Genomic DNA, 17,362 nt, shown 5'->3' on the forward strand with positions numbered 1-17,362 from the left:
CCTTTCCACTCTTCCATATTGCCTTTTGGGTATGTAGCCAAGATGCCATGGGAGGTCAGACAGGGATATAGACCTTGGATATAGACAGGGTTGCTGTCTTGAAAAAATAAAAGTCTATGTCCTTGTGCCTTTGATAGCAACTTGATGTGCAGAAACTGAACAGGTGAAGCACCCCTGGTTACTTTTTCTTCTTGGCAGGGAAGGTTTTACCGGCTTAATTTCTTGTTGGACTGCTATTGAAGTCACAAGGACAGATCCAGTTTTACAAAAACAAGGCAACTTAGCCACAGTTGCACTGATAGCACAATCAGGTCCACTGCTCACAAGTCCACATTTTTCATGGCATTAAGAGAAAAGGTGATAATGAGCTCAAGCATCAAGAGCAAGTGAGATGCAGCCCTGGGTGTGTGGTCTTTCTGTAGACTTCATTGTTTCAAAAGTTAACCAGGCTGCTGTTCCAGCCAGTTAGGCTCTAGTTCATGGTAAATGTGGCAGAGCAAAAATAAATGTGTGGAACTGCTAGAGTTGTGCCCACAAACAATTTAAAAACAGCAAAGGGAAACTTGGCAGTGAAACACCACAGCTCTTTCTACAAACCTGAATCTCATCCCAATAGAATAGATGGAATTATGCCAAATCATACAAGGTTAATTATCTAACAGATGGTGGCTCCTTGGTGTCCAAGTCAACATAATAAATCAACACCTATGCAGCAATAGCATATGATGATGATGATGCATTATCTTTCTGAGAAAGCTGATTAATTTTTCTCCAAGTAACTCCCTCTACTTCCCTTAACAGCCTGTCACAACTCACAATGTATAATAGCCTAACTAAAAGGTTTTTACCAAATGCTTTCAATCACTGCTAGTTTGCTGTGTTTTTGTTGATAGCTAACGTTTTTGTTTTGCTGTCTGGCAGAATACGATCGGCGAAGTTCCGGCTCTCAGGACCATGAAGAGTCTCGTGCAATATTAGCACAGAAGATTGAAAAAGAAACGGTTGGTGATAAGAGCACCTGTTTGTCATTTCTCTCTCTCTCTCTCTTGTTGTTGCAACTGTGTTACTATTTCAAATGCAAAATAATTTTTTTAAAGTTAAATAAACAAGTGAGAAGATAGCTAGTTAAGTACTGATTCAGCTGCAGGAACAGTTTTGAAACCCAAAATTTGGTACAGTAAAGTAGAAAAGGGGACTTTTTCTAAACCGAGGCGGATTCCGCATGGGCCAAAAGCAGTGGTGTGAAAATGGTGAGAAAACGGTGTAAAATGGTGCAAAATGGTTTACACCATTTTCACACTGCTGTTTTTGGCCCATGTGGAATCCGCCAGAGAGAAAAAGAATGTATGTAAGAGTGAACAAGCATTGAATCAGGTTTCCTTGTGTTTTTTTTCCATTTGTCTCCATGCAGCAAACCTTGAACTGCACCCTAGATGACATTGAGCTGTTTGTTGCCAAACTTCAGAAAGCATCAGAGGCATACAAACAACTGAATCAAAGGAAAAAAGGAAAGAAGAACAAGAAGAAAGGGCCAGCAGGTAGGAGAAAAGGAGGGGGACGCTGGGCTAGTGACTTTAGGAAGAGGTTTTGAATAAACACTCTTCCTTCAGTTTATGCACCTATGCATGTTCACAGAGCAGTACGGTTCTTCTTTGGGGCTTACTCCCTAGTCAGTGTGTGTAGGATTGCAGCCATATTCAACAGAAGGCTAAATACATACTTGTATTTAGCCTTCATCGATCTTAAGTCAGCCATCTTAAGATTGCTAGGGTCAAACTCTGGAACTCTGCCCAGAGATGGGCACAAATGCTATCAAGAACTCTGGAACAAACTTGCTGCAACCAACATTGATAGGAGATTTTTATTTTTAATAAGAGTGCTTTATGGGAACATTTTATTAAGGTGAGATGCAATCCTCAAGGGCACCTAACTGAGGCCATAAAAACTAAAAAAAGGAGTCAAACAAGGGTGCATCTTAGCTACTTTATTATTTAATTTTACATCAATTACTTGATATCTCATATGCAAAGAGCAGAACTCCACTCTCCCAAATTAACTGACCGTCATATCTCTATATGCTGAAGATACAGTATTATTAGCATTTACTTCCATTGGATTGAGACGAGCCTTAACTGTATTTTCAGATTACTGCCAAAAAAATAACTTAGAAATTAACTATGGAAAAACTAAAATTATGGCTTGTGGCAGTGGTAAGGTAATGCGGCAGTGGCAAATAAATTCAGTTAATGGTCAGAACAATCTGCATTTAGCAAAAGCGTCCGCAAGGGCACAGATGGGCACAAATGCTATCAAGAGATTTTACTGGAGGAAGGGCGCTCGCAACATTGAAGCTGCCTTAAGTACAAAGCCAAATCTTTAGCACAAATGTTATATGGTATGCTATTATGTATTAGGTATAATAAATTAATAGCAGAAAGAGTCCAGGCAAAAATTTTAAGAGCCATCTTCCAGGCTTCACTATGTATTTCAAGTATTTCAAGACTTGAAGCCGGGATGGTCACAATTGAAGCTAGGATATGGCTGGTAGCCTTTTTGCAGGTTATTTGATTTGTCTAAAGGTCTCCTTTATCTTATTAGCAAGGATTCATTTATTTCACCTGAGGTATTGATGATGACAGAATATACTCAGGCCAGAACAATAATTAAACAAAGATTACTGGATATTGAAAGGAGTCATGATACAAATAGAATTAAGAATTTTCTGTTCGACATCTGTATCTTGAATGAAATAACACTGATGCCTTATATAAAACAACTAGATATATCTAACTTGTGAAGAAGTTTTATGCTAATTAGACATAATGCCTTGCCCATGGTGGTCTTAATTGGCAAATATAATAAGAGAATGCTCATGCCAAGATGGGTCCATAGAATTGTTGGAGCATCTTATTTTTGTTTGCAAGAATTTAGAACAGGAAAGAAGGAATTTAATTAATCCGGTAATATGTAAATAGACAGGGAGGGATAGAAAAACCTTTATTTCAATATTAGTCACTGGAACAGATGTTGGGATAACATTAAACATTGCTAAATTCGCCTGGAGTATTTGTAAAAGGAACAAGCATCTTTCATCCACAGATAGAAACATAGTTCACCTTGTTATTTACTCTGAAATATACAAAATAACTTGTATTCTCTTTGGTGCTTCTGTTATTGCTCAAAATTTCAAGAAAGGCAAATAATTCCTCTTAACAAACCTTTGTTTATTTATTCCCAATATTTTTGCTTTTCTAGAGGGAGTTCTGACTTTGAGGGCAAAACCCCCAAGTGAAGCCGAATATATTGACTGCTTCCAGAAAACCAAGCTGGCGTTAAATCTTATGGTAAGTAGCAAAAGAAAGAGTTATTTCTGAAATAGTCAACATTCATTAAAAAATGTTCTGCGCTATGTTCTCTTGTGCATATCTCCATAATCATTTTCCTGTATGGAAAATTTTGGGTTAATACACCAAAGAATGTTTTCAGAATATTTTTCTATGTCTGCAAATAATGTAATTTCTAAAGGTAAAGGACTGCCAAAAGGAAAAATCAATGAGCTAGACTAAATCAAGTCTGAATCCTATAAGCTAAAATGACTGAACTTTGGTCACATTATGAGAAGACAAGACTTACTGGAAAAGACAATAATGCTAGGAAAAGAGAGCCAGCATGATGTAGTAGTTAAGAGCGGTGGACTCTAATCTGGAGAACTGAGTTTGTTTTCCCACTCCTACACATGAGCGGTGGACTCTAATCTGGTAAATCAGGTTTGTTTCCCCATTCCTACACATAAAGCCTGCTGGGTAGCCTTGGATTAGTCAAAGCTCTCTCAGAACTCCCTCAGACCCCCCCCCCCCTACCTCACAATGTGTCTGTTGTGGGAATAGGAAGGGAAAGGAGGTGATTAGCTGCTTTGAGACTCCTTACAGTTAAGAAAAGTGGAGTATAAATCCAAACTCTTTTTCTTCTTCTGAATAAAAAAAGTATATGAAAGCAGGTAATCTTTACATAAGCAATGCCATCATCATCCAAACCAGGGGTCCCTCATGTGGTGCTCATGGAAACCATGACATCTGCCAACACCTGTCCTGTACCGACCAAGTATTTTTAGGAAGTGGATGGGGCCAGATGGGGCTCTTGTTAAACAAAATTATCAACCAAACCAAACCAAAAATGTATCCATCAAATCTCTCTCCCACCCCCAGTATTTTCTGTGTCAGGAACTAAATTCTACATAGCAAGATCTGCGGTCAATTCCCCACCAAAAAAATGAATGTAGATACAAACCGGTTTGGGAAAAACCGGGAACTTTTCAGCACGGTTTCAGCATCCCCACTGCAGCTTCTGCCCCACAAATGATCCTTGTTCCCAGAAACACAGCAGCAGTGAAGGATTCCCCACTGAGGCAGATTGAACACACGATCTGCTCAGGGGCTATCTTGATTGGCTGTTGCGTTGTGTTGGGGCGGGAATTTGTTATTTTCAAACTTCTGGGTCCACATCTCTGCGAGCATGCGCAGAACAACCCTATGTGGAAACGAAGAAACAGGCGATTAAAGCGAAGCTCTGTTTCTGTGCGCCTCCATGTAGTTGGATCCACATGGATATGACATGTAGCACTGCTTTGTATTGCTTTCTACTCAGACAATCAGTCAAAACCGGCCCCATGTTGCTTCGTATCCATGTGGATCTCCAGTCCGCGAAATAAAAAAAAAGGCTGCGCGTACATCGCGCACAGCCTACTGCATTCTCATTGGATGGGAGGCTCCACATCACTACCAGCACCAGGAAAAACAAATCCGGATTCAGCCCTCCAACTTCTCCACCGCTCCAGATTGCCCATGCATTTTTTGAAAAGGTCTACTTTCTTGCAGGTTCTAAAATAAATGTGCTGGGGGCGGGGGGAGCGCCAGAACCAGGATGAATCAGTGTTCGGCGGTTCAGCAGTGGGGAGTTCTTGCTGAAACCTTGATATTTTGCGTGAGTATCATGCAATTAATTGACCGTGGGGAATTGACCCAAGTGTGCAGAATCCTGAAGATGGACAACCCATCCATCCTACGTACTCTGCATGCATAATATATGATAAACCTCCAATTATATGTACACACGCATACACATTAGGGAAATTTATTATATATTATGCATGCAGAGATATAAGATAGGTTGTTCATCTGCCTGATTCTGTATGCATTGATCCTGCCTTGCAGAATTTAGTTTTTCTGTCACAGAATCCAAATATTTTACAGGCTGTTGTGTTGTCCCCCTCCCCCTTGCTGAAAAATAAAAGGGAGTGGAAGGATTCTTCAAACTATGCACACTTAAGCCAGAGAATTGTGAATGCCGCTCTCATCCACCTCCCCTCTGTGATCTTTACTGATGTTTAGGTGGGAAGAATGGCAGCAGGGGAACCTGGAGGTAGTGTGTTTCCATCATTTTATGGACAAAATAGGTTTTTTTTGTCTGGGCTTTGGTTGGAAGGGAGATTGGCAAAAATTGCGACTCCCCCTTTCAAAAACATGTACCCTATGTCTTCAGAAGTGTATAGCTGAATGTATGCAGTCTGTATATCCTATAAGTTATTTGTTGCTCCTGCTGCTGCCACAATAGGATGTTCTGTGTAGCAGATATGTGAGCAAGCTGTTCCAGCGAAGCAAATTTGCAGAAGCCACTCCTCAAGACTCCTCATTCTTGGGAAATCCCAGAGTTCAGAACCTGAGCAGCATTCACTCAATCCTTCTGCAAACCAGCTTGCAGGATGGAGAAGGCATGTGAGGAAGGAATGTGAGAATGAGCCCGGTACTTATTGCAGACTGGGGAAGAAAATCCAGACTTTGTGCTAAAGCCTAGGAAGAGAAAGATGAAGACACCAATTAGATAGCGGCAGCTGCTGAACGCAGCAGCAACCAGCAGGAGGAGCATCTCATGGGATCTTATGCCTCACTGTGAATTTAGGCACTGTGAAATGAGGCAAATTGTGAGAGGGAGGGAAGGAAGGTATAAGTCAATGATTGGCTCTTGTGGCCTTTTCTGCCCAAGGTAATGTTGATCACTACTTTGGAGGAAGGAATTTTTCTCCAGACCAGATTGGTCCAGGGATCCTGGAGGTTTTTTGCCTTCCTCTGGGCATGGAGCAGGGATGATCAGGTTAGTGGGGGGCTGCTATGAAGTTCCTGCATTGTGCAGGGAGTTAGACTAGATTACCTTTGGTGTCTCTTCCTACTGTTTATTTCTATGCTTCTATTATTAGCATATGCTGAAAATTGCCTACAGGGGGAAAATTTTGGATCACAGCTTGCTTGACTGTTTCCACAAGTGCTTAACCAGCCCTAGCTTGGGGCCATGTGGCGGTAACATCATTTTCTATAGAGATAAAAGTTAATGGCCAGATTCGTACCCTCTGTGGCAAGATGATGCAGAATCCTGTTCTCTATTGCACTGTCATAGTTTCCAGGGGTTTGATTTTGTTTGTTGCTGCAGCAAATTCTCAACAAGGTTCAGGTCAAAATATGGTGCTGGAGGAAGACATAAGTTCCTTGTCCTTGTCTGCCATGGTCCTGACCAGCCACACAACCCTGGAAATTGAATTACCAGGGAAATTAGAAGTGTGGATCTGAAAGACAGGCCTTGTGATGAATGCTGACCCAACCCAGCAGCTCTGGTGTCATGGGTAGCATCATGTAATTTAAAACTCTAGTTTCAAATTTTAGAATGGTAGCAAAACATTATTTGTACTTTTTTGGAGTTTGTTTCTGAGTATGAAAACTCAGTGAAACAATGGTGAGTTTTTATTTTTGACCGCAGAATCTGAAATCCTATTAAGATTAAACCTAATTTCATGTTTATTTTCAGGCCAAACTGAAAAAACATATCCAGAATCCAAGTGCTTCAGAAATGGTGCATTTTCTGTTTGGACCACTGGAAATGGTATCTTCTTAACTAAAAAATTCAATATTCTTCTTTATATAAGGGAACCATAATTGTCAGCATCCAATAGACAAATCTTCCAATTAAGAATCCACTTTATATTAAAATTTCATTCATAAATGGTTTGTACATTAACAAATGATTACCCTAGATGTATATAGCAGGTTTCATCACCTGTTTGCATGTTGTAAAACACTCAAGTTAAATAATAAAATTAAACATAAAAAAACTGTGTTGGTTCCACCAAGAGTGTTTGAAGCTAAAATGTGGGGATATTTGGGAATAGTACTTGGAGTGAATTCTATGGGTGCATCCATACAGTGGGTTATCTACAGTATTTGTTGTTTGATGATCCTGTGAAACATGGCTGAATAACTCTATAGATACAACTTCATAGTACTATGAGATCTTCTGATTCATGACAACAACATACTTCGACATTTGTTCAAGGAGCCATGCCATGCATTAATTCAAGACTTGTTCATTGAACTGCTTCAAATTAAACAGAAAACTGACAGATTTACAAAATCCCAAACTCAGATCCCCACAGTTTTGAAATGGTCCATTAACTTCCTAGTATATTGCTTTAAAAAAAGTATTTAAAAATTGTTTCACAAGAAGTCTGAAATTTAATTCTCTAATTTTTATACCTTCTTGTGTATAATCTAGATTGTTAATAGCTGTGGTGGTCCTGACCTTGCAAGATCTGTCCTCAGTCCACTTCTTTCTAAAGATACCACAGACTTCCTGAAAGGACATCTAACCCCTAAAGAGATGGCACTGTGGGAGTCCTTGGGAGAGACATGGACAAGGTCAAGGTAATGCACACATCCAAGCCAGGAACAAACCTGGAAAAAAATGAGAGTCACCTGAAACCAATTAAGGGGAAAGTCGCCTTGATTTTTATGACTTTCATGTTTTATGATTTGATCATGTTTTATTTTGTAAACAGCTATTTCTGGGGAGGTGGCATATACATTTTCCGAACTCACAAGGCCAGCCCAAACATTAGGCATTCCTAGGCAATCTCCTAGGGTGCCAAAGTGGGAATGGCCAGCAGTTAGAAGGTTGCAGATAACTCCAGGGGGTCTGAGTTAAAGGGAAGAGATGGAGCTGGCATTCCTTATGAACTGGTCACACTAACTGCCCTGACCCCTGAGGTCCCCCTTGTTGGCTGGGTAGGGTTGCCAACTTGCAGGTGGATCCTGGAGATCTCCTGCTATTGCAACTGATCTCCAGACCTTACTGATCAGTTTCCCTGGAGAAAATGGCTGTTTTAGAGGGTGGAGTCTATGACATTGCACTCTGTTGTGCTATTCCTCTGCATGCCCTGCCTTCCCCAGGTTCCACCCTCAAAATCTCCACGTATTTCCCAATCCAGAACAAGCAGCCCTAGACTGGGACCTGCTCACCCTGACTGCTTTCCGGCATCACTGGGATTTGGAGGCAGGCCCCAACCTGAAGCACTTGTCTGTGATCCCAGACAAGTCCTCCTATGGTGTTAAAATGTGTCTTCTCATGATTTAGACACACATTTTCTTTTGTCCCACTACAACCCTTGACCAAATGGGCTTTGCATATTTTTGAAACAATGCAAATGCTGTAAGCCAAAAACAGAATGGGGACATGTACCACTTTCAACAATCTCTTTCAAATTAACTCTATGGAGAGAGAGGTCTGTTCTTTGCAGTTGTAAAGGGAAAAGCTTTTATCTCTTCCCCCCGCCCCCAAAGGACTGGTGACCTTTTTAATGAGAGATGGGAACTCAGATAACCTAGTAGGTTGATCGTTGTAATACTGTAACACTACCACTATATGTTAATTGCCAATTTTTAAAAAAGCCCCCAAAGGCCCTCCAGTAATATGCGAGGAAAATGGCAAGCATAAGGGAACTGAAGCAAGAAAAAAATGTTGCTGGTGTAAGCAGGACCTATAAAAATGTGCCTCCTTATCCACATATAATACACCTTTGATAGCCACATTTCCAAAAAAAATTGTACCAAATTGGGTTTGGGAAAGGTTACAAAATGAGGTGAAACAGGAAAAGCAGACAATTAGGGGACAATCTCATGTAGATACTGCAAAAAAAAAAATTCCTGCTCTGATTTGGACACTAAACTGGAATGAAAAGTTCTTATGGAAGCAGCCAACATCAAGACACCAGAATAGCAAGTCTTGAAATATCCTTAGAATTTTAATACTAGCAAATATGTCTTTCAGTTGGAAAGTAAATGAGCTGGTCCATGTTCTGCATTAAAATACATTTCTTTGTAATGTATTTCTAAGAGCTGAGTGGCCAAGAGAAGCCAATGTTCCAAGCTACATTCCAAAGTTCCGCAATGGATGGGAACCACCCTTAGAAATGTTCATTGGAGCACCTTGGGAAGCAGACTTTGGCCACTTGCAGGAAGAGGTGAGTTCCAAGCTTAAATCCCCTCACTTTTTCCTATGAGTTCATTCAAATTGTGAGTCAACTACTGTGCAAACATCCATGTGCATTAGGAAGTCAGAAAAACTGCTTTAGAGAAAATGTCTTGATATTTCTAATTCCTGCTTTTTTCAGATGAACTAATGATCAAACACACATTTAAAGATAATGACAGTAGACAAAGGTCCCTTCTGCTCAAGCAGAATAATGCACTTTCAATCCATTCAGATAATCGTGAGGAACCAGTAATTTTTGTTAACCATTTATTGACTCCAGTCTGTACCCCTGAACACCTACTGCCCTTTGTCCTGCATTAATTCTAGTGTTTGCAGTTCCTCAAGAGGAAACTGCACTCTCCCATGGCAACTGCCTACACCTCTCTATGGAGGCTGTGACTATTATGCAGCTCCCACAAGATAAGTTTCTTTTGATACCACTTTTGAAGCCCATGTACATGAAGGTCTTATACAGATTACAGGGCAGTTAAAAGATTACAGTTATTTTCTACAGTTCTCCTTCCTCTATGATTAGAGTGGAAATTATTAAACTATAAGGCATAGCTGAGAGGTGGCTGAGAGATGCAGAACAACTTAGGTCCAGAATTACAACTATTTTTGAAAGAGAACAATTAATGTTCTCAGAAGATACACTGAGTTCTGCTGATTTGGTCAATGTAGGATTTGTTCAATGCATCACGCATATTTATCTCCCTAAAAATGAAACATGTAAAGCAAAAATGTTCTTGAAGTTTGAGCATTTCCTCCAGAGAGAGAAACAAGCAATTGCAAGCTTATACATGCACACCCGCTACCCAGTTGTATCTTGAGAGCAAATTATCTTCTACTGCTCTTTTTTAAAAATCAGGACAAAACAGAAGAATGGGATTCATACCTGGGCATTGACTGGGAACTCCTTACATTTTTATGCAGACTTTTTATTTGTCTGGGGAAATACCAAGTCATACATCTCTAAAAGTCATCTCCATGTATGAGTGATCACTATCTCCTCCCCTTCCTTTCCTGTCTGCTTTCCCCTTATCCAAAAGTAGAAGCAAGTTCTACCTGGCAAGCCCCACAGCAGGTGCTCTCCCGGATATGCCACAGAGCATTTAGAAAGTGCAAAATCAGCCTAATAGACTTATTCAGAGAAATTGTGTAACCATCCTAGTACTAATGCTCATTGTTTTATCTTCCAAGTCGTCGTCATCCAATGGGAATTCCAGTCGTAACATAAAGCCTGTTCAGACAACTGATCAAATGCAAGCTGTGGATGCTTTTGCTCAACATGTCACTCAACATGTAAATAGGTAATTTCTAGGGCATGGGATAAAACAGCCAGCGTGGAGGCTCATCACAACAAGCGCAGTAGCTTGGCAAATGGCCCTGGGTCCCTGACTGTGCCCAGGACACGAATGCACCCATCAGATCCAAGCAGCAAAACCAGCAAGATAACTGAGGATGTATTGAAAGCCACTGCAGTGTAGTGTTGTGGTTAACATGTTAGACAAGACTTGGAGAGATCAAGATTCAGATTTCTACTTACCATGCAACCTCTCCGAGTATCCTTGAATCCATCATTCTCTCCCAGCCTTACTTGACTCACAGAGTTGTTGTGAAGATAAAACAGAGGAAGGGAGAAGCATGTTGTGATGTTCTTGGATATAGTGGTGGCTACTGACAACAGAGTTGGGAACACTGCTTGTTGGGAGATACGGTCCGATAGAACAGCAAAGGAGAGAGAAAATTTGGTTGGGTTCAGCTTTTTCACTGAGTGGCACAAGAACTGTGGTGCCTGTTTGAGTTAATAAATTTAGCTTGACATTTAACTTGTGAGTCATTTGCACAAGACAACACATCTGTGCCACCTTAAGCCACCTTGGAGAAACTGTGGAATAAAAATTAAATAAATAAGTGTCACTACCATTGAACAGTGGATAGAAACAACTGGCAGAAATGTTGAGGAGCACTTTTAGTGCAATGCAGGAATGCTACAAAGACTGTGTACCAATAATAATAAAATAGCAATACAGTTATGTTTTCAGTGCTGATAAACTCCCCCAAAACTTTAAATTTGTAAAAAAGAAACATACACACCTAGAAAGAGTAGTAGCATCTTTTCAAAAATAAATGTAAATATAGTGAAAAAATAATTATTATGGCATGCACAGAAAACTATTAATAACTCCACTGTGTCTTTCTTGCAGGAATTTAGAGGCACAAGGCATGGCCCCAGCAAAAAGATTTGCCAAAATTCGATATGATTTCACTGCTCGAAATGCTAGTGAACTTTCAGTGCTGAAGGATGAAATTTTGGAGGTAAAAGAACAAACTAGATTTTTTCCTGTCTACCTTTGCAACAGTTATTCTGAGGCAAGGAGGTATCAGTCACCCATAACATGTGCTGTGTGGAATCTTAATTTTTTTCAGGGTTAGCAGCTGTTTAAAGCTGCAGACCTAACAACTTTGCTACAGATAAGTGCCACTGAATTCAGTGATTTCTGTGTAAATATGCTTGTGTTACTTTGCACAATAAGAAAAAAGAGCAGGCACTGTGTGAGCAGCCGCCACAGTACTGCGCTGAGCTAAACAAAACACTGTGCTGGGGGGCTGTAAGGAATGTGCAGCCCTTTAGGGCTGAGGAGGCAGGGAGTTGAGGGCAGTAAAAAGCTAAAGAACCCAGTAAGATGAGGAATCTTAAAATGTATGTATAGCCTCTCTGCACATTGCCTTAAGTGTTACTTACTATCCTAAGAGAAAAGGCTTCTACCACTGTTTAGGAATAGGGAAAACTGTGGCCCCCTTCATATAGGCCAATATGGGTGTAGGACAGAAAAAACCAGTTGGGGGTGGATTTCACATAGATCCCACTCCTAAAACGAGTCTGCCCCATGTTATTTCCCCAAAACCATGTTTTTTGAGAATCACGCTATTAACTAATCTTTTCAAAAATCCCGGATTGCAGCCACTTGCAAGCAAATGGCCGGGCAGGAGGCACTTTATTCGCCTCCATTTTCCTTTTTTTCATTTCGCATAGCTACACAGGTACAGATGCTTGTGGGGGGGTTCATTCATGCATGCCTGCATAACTACGCATCAGTGAGAAGTAAATTAAAAAAGAGACGCTTCTCCATGTGAAGGCGCGACAGCAACCTGGATTGTTTCTCTGAGCTCCAATTGCTGCCTGCATGGATGCATGTGAATGCGAAAACGGGAAAATGGGTTACTTTATCCCAACTGCAACCCATTATACATTTGCTGTGCAGAAAGGGCCCATGTGCTGTATAGCACAAACTATTATTTTTAGCTTATTTGTGTAAGGACAGTGTAATATGAATCCCAAAGAAAATATTTTAACTGTTCCAGTACTTAATTTTTCTTAGCAGATTAATTTATTTTTATATTTACAGGTTTTGGAAGATAACAAACAATGGTGGAAGCTGAGAAACCGGAGCGGACAGGCTGGTTATGTCCCATATAACATCTTGGATGTGGTGAAACTGGAGGATTGTGGATCAGCTGAACAGGTTAGATTAAGCTAGCCATTAACCAGATCTCAAGTGGCCACTGAAACTAACTGACAGCCTCATCCATGGTTGGGGGGGTGAATCTGCTGGTGAGAGCAGCGCAGGGCCGCACCACCATATTTTCCCTCCCCAGGGCACTTGATGCAGCAGAGGTGTGAACTTGCTGGTGGGTGGCCACCACGGCCCTCCCCAGCAGTGGGATGCAGAGCAGGACGCCATCCCAGCATCCCTTCATCCATGCTGCTGGTATAGCAGAGGTGGTTGGAGGCATGGCTGGGGAGGAGCTGATGTTAGTCAATTTCCTTCCAGGCATCGGCCCCATTGTACCAGCAACCAGGACTTCAGACTTTTGCCACCAACAAGGTGGCGTAAGTCTATTAAGTCTAATGGGGGCTTCCCAGCAACAGGGAGGCTTTTTTGCACTATAAGCATGCAATGGGGACTATGTAGACCCTATAGCACATATCTTATTCTACTGCCCCCTTTATACTGCACTTAGAACAAAATTGCTATCACCATTGTTGGTTAAAAAAGAGCACGTTTCCAACTCGCAGAAGATTTTTTTCTTATTAGACAAACCAGCAGTGAAGTAACTAATTCAGTAGCCAATTTTTTTGACCTATTTATAATTCAGAGTTTCAAGGGTTAACTTGATTAATACCTTCTTCCTCTTCTTTCTTTTCTTTTCTTTTCTTTTCTTTTCTTTTCATTTTATATTTACATACACGTGTATATATTTCCCTCTCCTTTTTTTATCCTTTATGTGGCCGAATGAATTTATTGTTTATGGAACTGTATTATTATGCCAATAAAGGTTGTGATGTTGATGTTGATGAAGCCTCCCCATGCTGCTGGGAAGCCTCCTTGTGTGGGGGGGAGGGGGGGCAGGCTGGTGCAGCGACAGTGCCGCAGCTAGGCACCCAGGCCATTCGATGGGGCTGTAATTCTCATAGATAATTTTGAAGAGGCATTCTCCTTAAAATACAGGTATGCCTGAACTAAACTCTTCACTGTGACTGACTGAAGAAATATGTATGTATATGTATGAATGCTGCAAGGGCACACATACAAAACATAACAAATATTCAGAACCTGCCACACTCAGGCTCATTCCGCACATGCAGAATAATGCACTTTCAAATGGCTTTCAGTGCTCTTTGAAGCTGTGTGGAATGGCAAAATCCACTTGCAAACAGTTGTGAAAGTGGTTTGAAAATGCATTATTTTGTGTGTGCGGAAGGGGCCTCAGGCATACCTGTCTACGTGGTATACAAAGGAAATGTGGATATGGCACTGTGGTGGATTCAGTTGGTTCACAGTTAGTATAGGACATACAAGGAAAATTCTTGTATACAAACTGCTTTGTCATATTTCTGGAGTCCTTTCCTATTTTTGAAAGCCAGTGCTGTGCCCTGTATAGACTATTGGATGTTAACATGTAAAACCTAGATTTACTGTGCTCTCCAAAAGGGGGAGGGAGACAAAATTGTATTGGAATCAGCATGACTCCTCACTGGCATCATGGCCACTTGCGCCACCCAAACAGGCATGGACACTGACACAAGGGTAGTTATGTCATCAGTGGGGCACCATGCAACTCTGCAGTGGTCAAATGCAGAAGTTTGCCCCTGCGGCATCAGTCCTGTGCTGCAGGAGGCTGTTCCGGCATGGATGGGGGCATTCCAGGCGGGATCCCAATGGCAGGGTCAACAGTAGTTGACTTCCAGAGCCCTTTGGGCCCAGGAACGTCCCCTTTTCCAAGCACACCTAAAAGGGTGAAGTAAGCCATTGCCCTAAATGGGGCCTTTCATGGCCAGCAGGGGTTTTCCTTTGTTTTCCTGGCAACTGCACCACTGAATGCGTCTTTGGAGGCAGTGCAGCTGCGCTGTCCCCGCCCACCACAGATCTACCCCATGCCTTGGACTGGGATAAGTGAATTGCTCTGTGATATTTGGAGCCTAACAGTACCATCCTAAGCAGAGTTACACCTTTCTAAGTCCATTAGTTGTACTCAGAAAGGTGTGACTTTGCTTAGGATAACACTGCAAGAGTCTCCCAGATAGATGTGTTTTACAGATAATGTGTTATTTCAAGATGTGGGAGTGAGGAAACTCCTTTTCTGTTTGTCATGACAACAGAGATGGAAAGATTTTCATCATCAGTTTCTGTGCTACAGTCACCAAGAGAAAATATTGTGCTTCATGGAATATCTTTCTTATTTTGTAGACTAATCAGAAATACAAAGGAGATGTGAGTCCAAGAGGAATCGGACCTTCCAGCCCCTCACATAAGTTACCTCCCAGTTATGCTGGGGATAAATGGGGAAGTGAAATGATAGCTCGCAATTCTCCTGATGCCAAAGAACGTAAGCACACAATTTTGGGGTGTCTCACACACCAAACAAGCTACAGTTATATCTTCCAATTTAAAGTTAACAATTTTACTTTATACCATTCCAAACATACTCACCTGAAAATCTGAAGTAAGGGCATATGCAAAGTTTTGTACTTCAGTTCTGATGCTCAAGTACAAAATACATGTGTGGCCTCAGTTATGGGCACGTAGAAGTATAGCTAATTTACAGCTACATAGAGCAGCAGTGGCATAGGAGGTTAAGAGCTCGTGTATCTAATCTGGAGGAACTGGGTTTGATTCTCCGCTCTGCCGCCTGAGCTGTGGAGGCTTATCTGGGGAATTCAGATTAGACTGTACACTCCCACACACACCAGCTGGGTGACCTTGGGCTAGTCACAGCTTCTCAGAGCTCTCTCAGCCCCACCTATCTCACAGGGTGTTTGTTGCGAGGGGGGAAGGGCAAGGAGATTGTAAGCCCCTTTGAGTCTCCTACAGGAGAGAAAGGGGGGGGATATAAATCCAAACTCTTCTTCTTCTAATTTAATTAAATGTAAAATTATGTAAATTATGTTCATTCTTGCTGAACAAAAAAAAGGTGTCCTATTTAACTGACATAATGATGGGTTTTAAACGATATACATAGGGCCCCTATATTTTATACTGGAGCATCAGAACCTAATACAAAATGCCCAGGGAAATTTCAGTTTATTCTATTCTTGTTGAACTGCTCAGTGAGTGTAATCCATCAATTCATCTGCTCTGGTGGTGCTCGTTAAACTCAAATATCACTGTGGCTTTGGAGCTACGTAGGTCATGCAAACTTCATAAGGTACCCACCCATGATATAATTTTAAAAAATAGAATCAGGAGGCAGGGATATGATGTAGGAAAACAATGGTGGGAGATGGAAAAGAGTGCCTCATATTTTTTTTTGTCCACTGCTGCAAACTGCCCTTTCATGTACTTTTCCTCAAGTGTTTCAAAATATGTTTGTTGACATAACTGTACATTTGGAATTTGATGAGGAATGCAGTTAGGAGGGCAAATCAGAGTAGAGAAACTATGGGCAGAAACAGTCAAGAACACTGTATTGTCGAAGGCTGGCGATGCAGGCGAAACGTCAGGAGAGAATGCTGCTAGAACACGGCCATACAGTCCGGAAACCACACAGCCCTCCAGTCAAGAACACCCTGTTCCACACTCATCCCCACTTCTCCACTCTGGACTCCTGTCTCCCACAGAGCAAAGTAGCATCTGGGCTTTTTGGGTTTTTTATTGCATGGAGTTAGTTCCACAAAATAGCTGAGGGGACCTTTTTCCTTACCTCCCACAAATCAACTATATCTATCTGAACAAGTTAAAGTGACCTAAGGAAGTAACTTGTTTATTTGAGCAAAGATTTTTTGTACTTTTCAGATCTGCATGGTTTTAATCAGTAGATTAATCAACCAAATATTTAAATGACCAGTCAGTGGGAGCTAATTTTAATTAAGGAAAAATTGTAATCAAGGAATGAAAAAAAATGGAGGATTTGATAGCAAATTGAAATATACTGAAAATTAGTCAGATAAATGAAGATTAGTTAGAATGGATGATTAACTGACTATAACATTATTTGATCAATCTGATTTTTCTCCATTTGCTTTTAGAACTGATCCATCATATGGATGAGGTCAATGATGAACTTCTGAAAAAGATTACCAATATTAAAGTGCAGCCGCCTCAAAGAAACTTTAAAGTTGAGAAGGCACAAGTTCATGTGCCCTTGACCTTTGAGTCCAATGCTGAAGAAGTCAAAGCTTGGCTGGAAGCAAATTCTTTTAGCAAAGGGTGAGTTGCTGTTGTCTCCTCCACCCCACATACACTGTTCTTGACAGTTCCTTCACTGAGAACAAGAACCCACTTCTTCCCTGTACTAAGACGAAATTAGGAATTTATTGCAATATTGAGATAGCTGAGTGTGTGTTAGTAGGACTTGAAAATGTGGTCTCCTGAGAAAGCCAAATGGGACTGTTGTAGATAGTCACTTACAGGTGTGGACCAAGTTGCCTTTTTGGAATAAAACTGTATATGGCTACTTCCCAGTTAAATGGTTAAATTAGAAGAGAATGTTTTAAAAAGAGAACAAT

At 41.0% G+C, this 17,362-nt stretch overlaps 1 protein-coding gene across 1 annotated transcript in view; it reads left to right on the forward strand.

Moving 5' to 3' along the window:
- The window catches only part of EPS8L2 (EPS8 like 2), a 125,912-nt gene that overhangs the window by 99,380 nt on the left and 9,170 nt on the right, over positions 1-17,362 (forward strand). The window contains exons 9-19 of the mRNA XM_048486736.1: positions 922-1,001; positions 1,412-1,538; positions 3,256-3,344; positions 6,853-6,927; positions 7,597-7,745; positions 9,214-9,340; positions 10,552-10,661; positions 11,559-11,670; positions 12,762-12,878; positions 15,105-15,243; positions 16,883-17,063. Coding sequence (XP_048342693.1) covers positions 922-1,001; positions 1,412-1,538; positions 3,256-3,344; positions 6,853-6,927; positions 7,597-7,745; positions 9,214-9,340; positions 10,552-10,661; positions 11,559-11,670; positions 12,762-12,878; positions 15,105-15,243; positions 16,883-17,063 — 1,306 coding nt within the window. The remainder of the gene's footprint in view (positions 1-921; positions 1,002-1,411; positions 1,539-3,255; positions 3,345-6,852; positions 6,928-7,596; positions 7,746-9,213; positions 9,341-10,551; positions 10,662-11,558; positions 11,671-12,761; positions 12,879-15,104; positions 15,244-16,882; positions 17,064-17,362) is intronic.

Source organism: Sphaerodactylus townsendi, linkage group LG02 (assembly GCF_021028975.2).
Source record: "Sphaerodactylus townsendi isolate TG3544 linkage group LG02, MPM_Stown_v2.3, whole genome shotgun sequence".
NCBI lineage: Eukaryota > Metazoa > Chordata > Lepidosauria > Squamata > Sphaerodactylidae > Sphaerodactylus > Sphaerodactylus townsendi.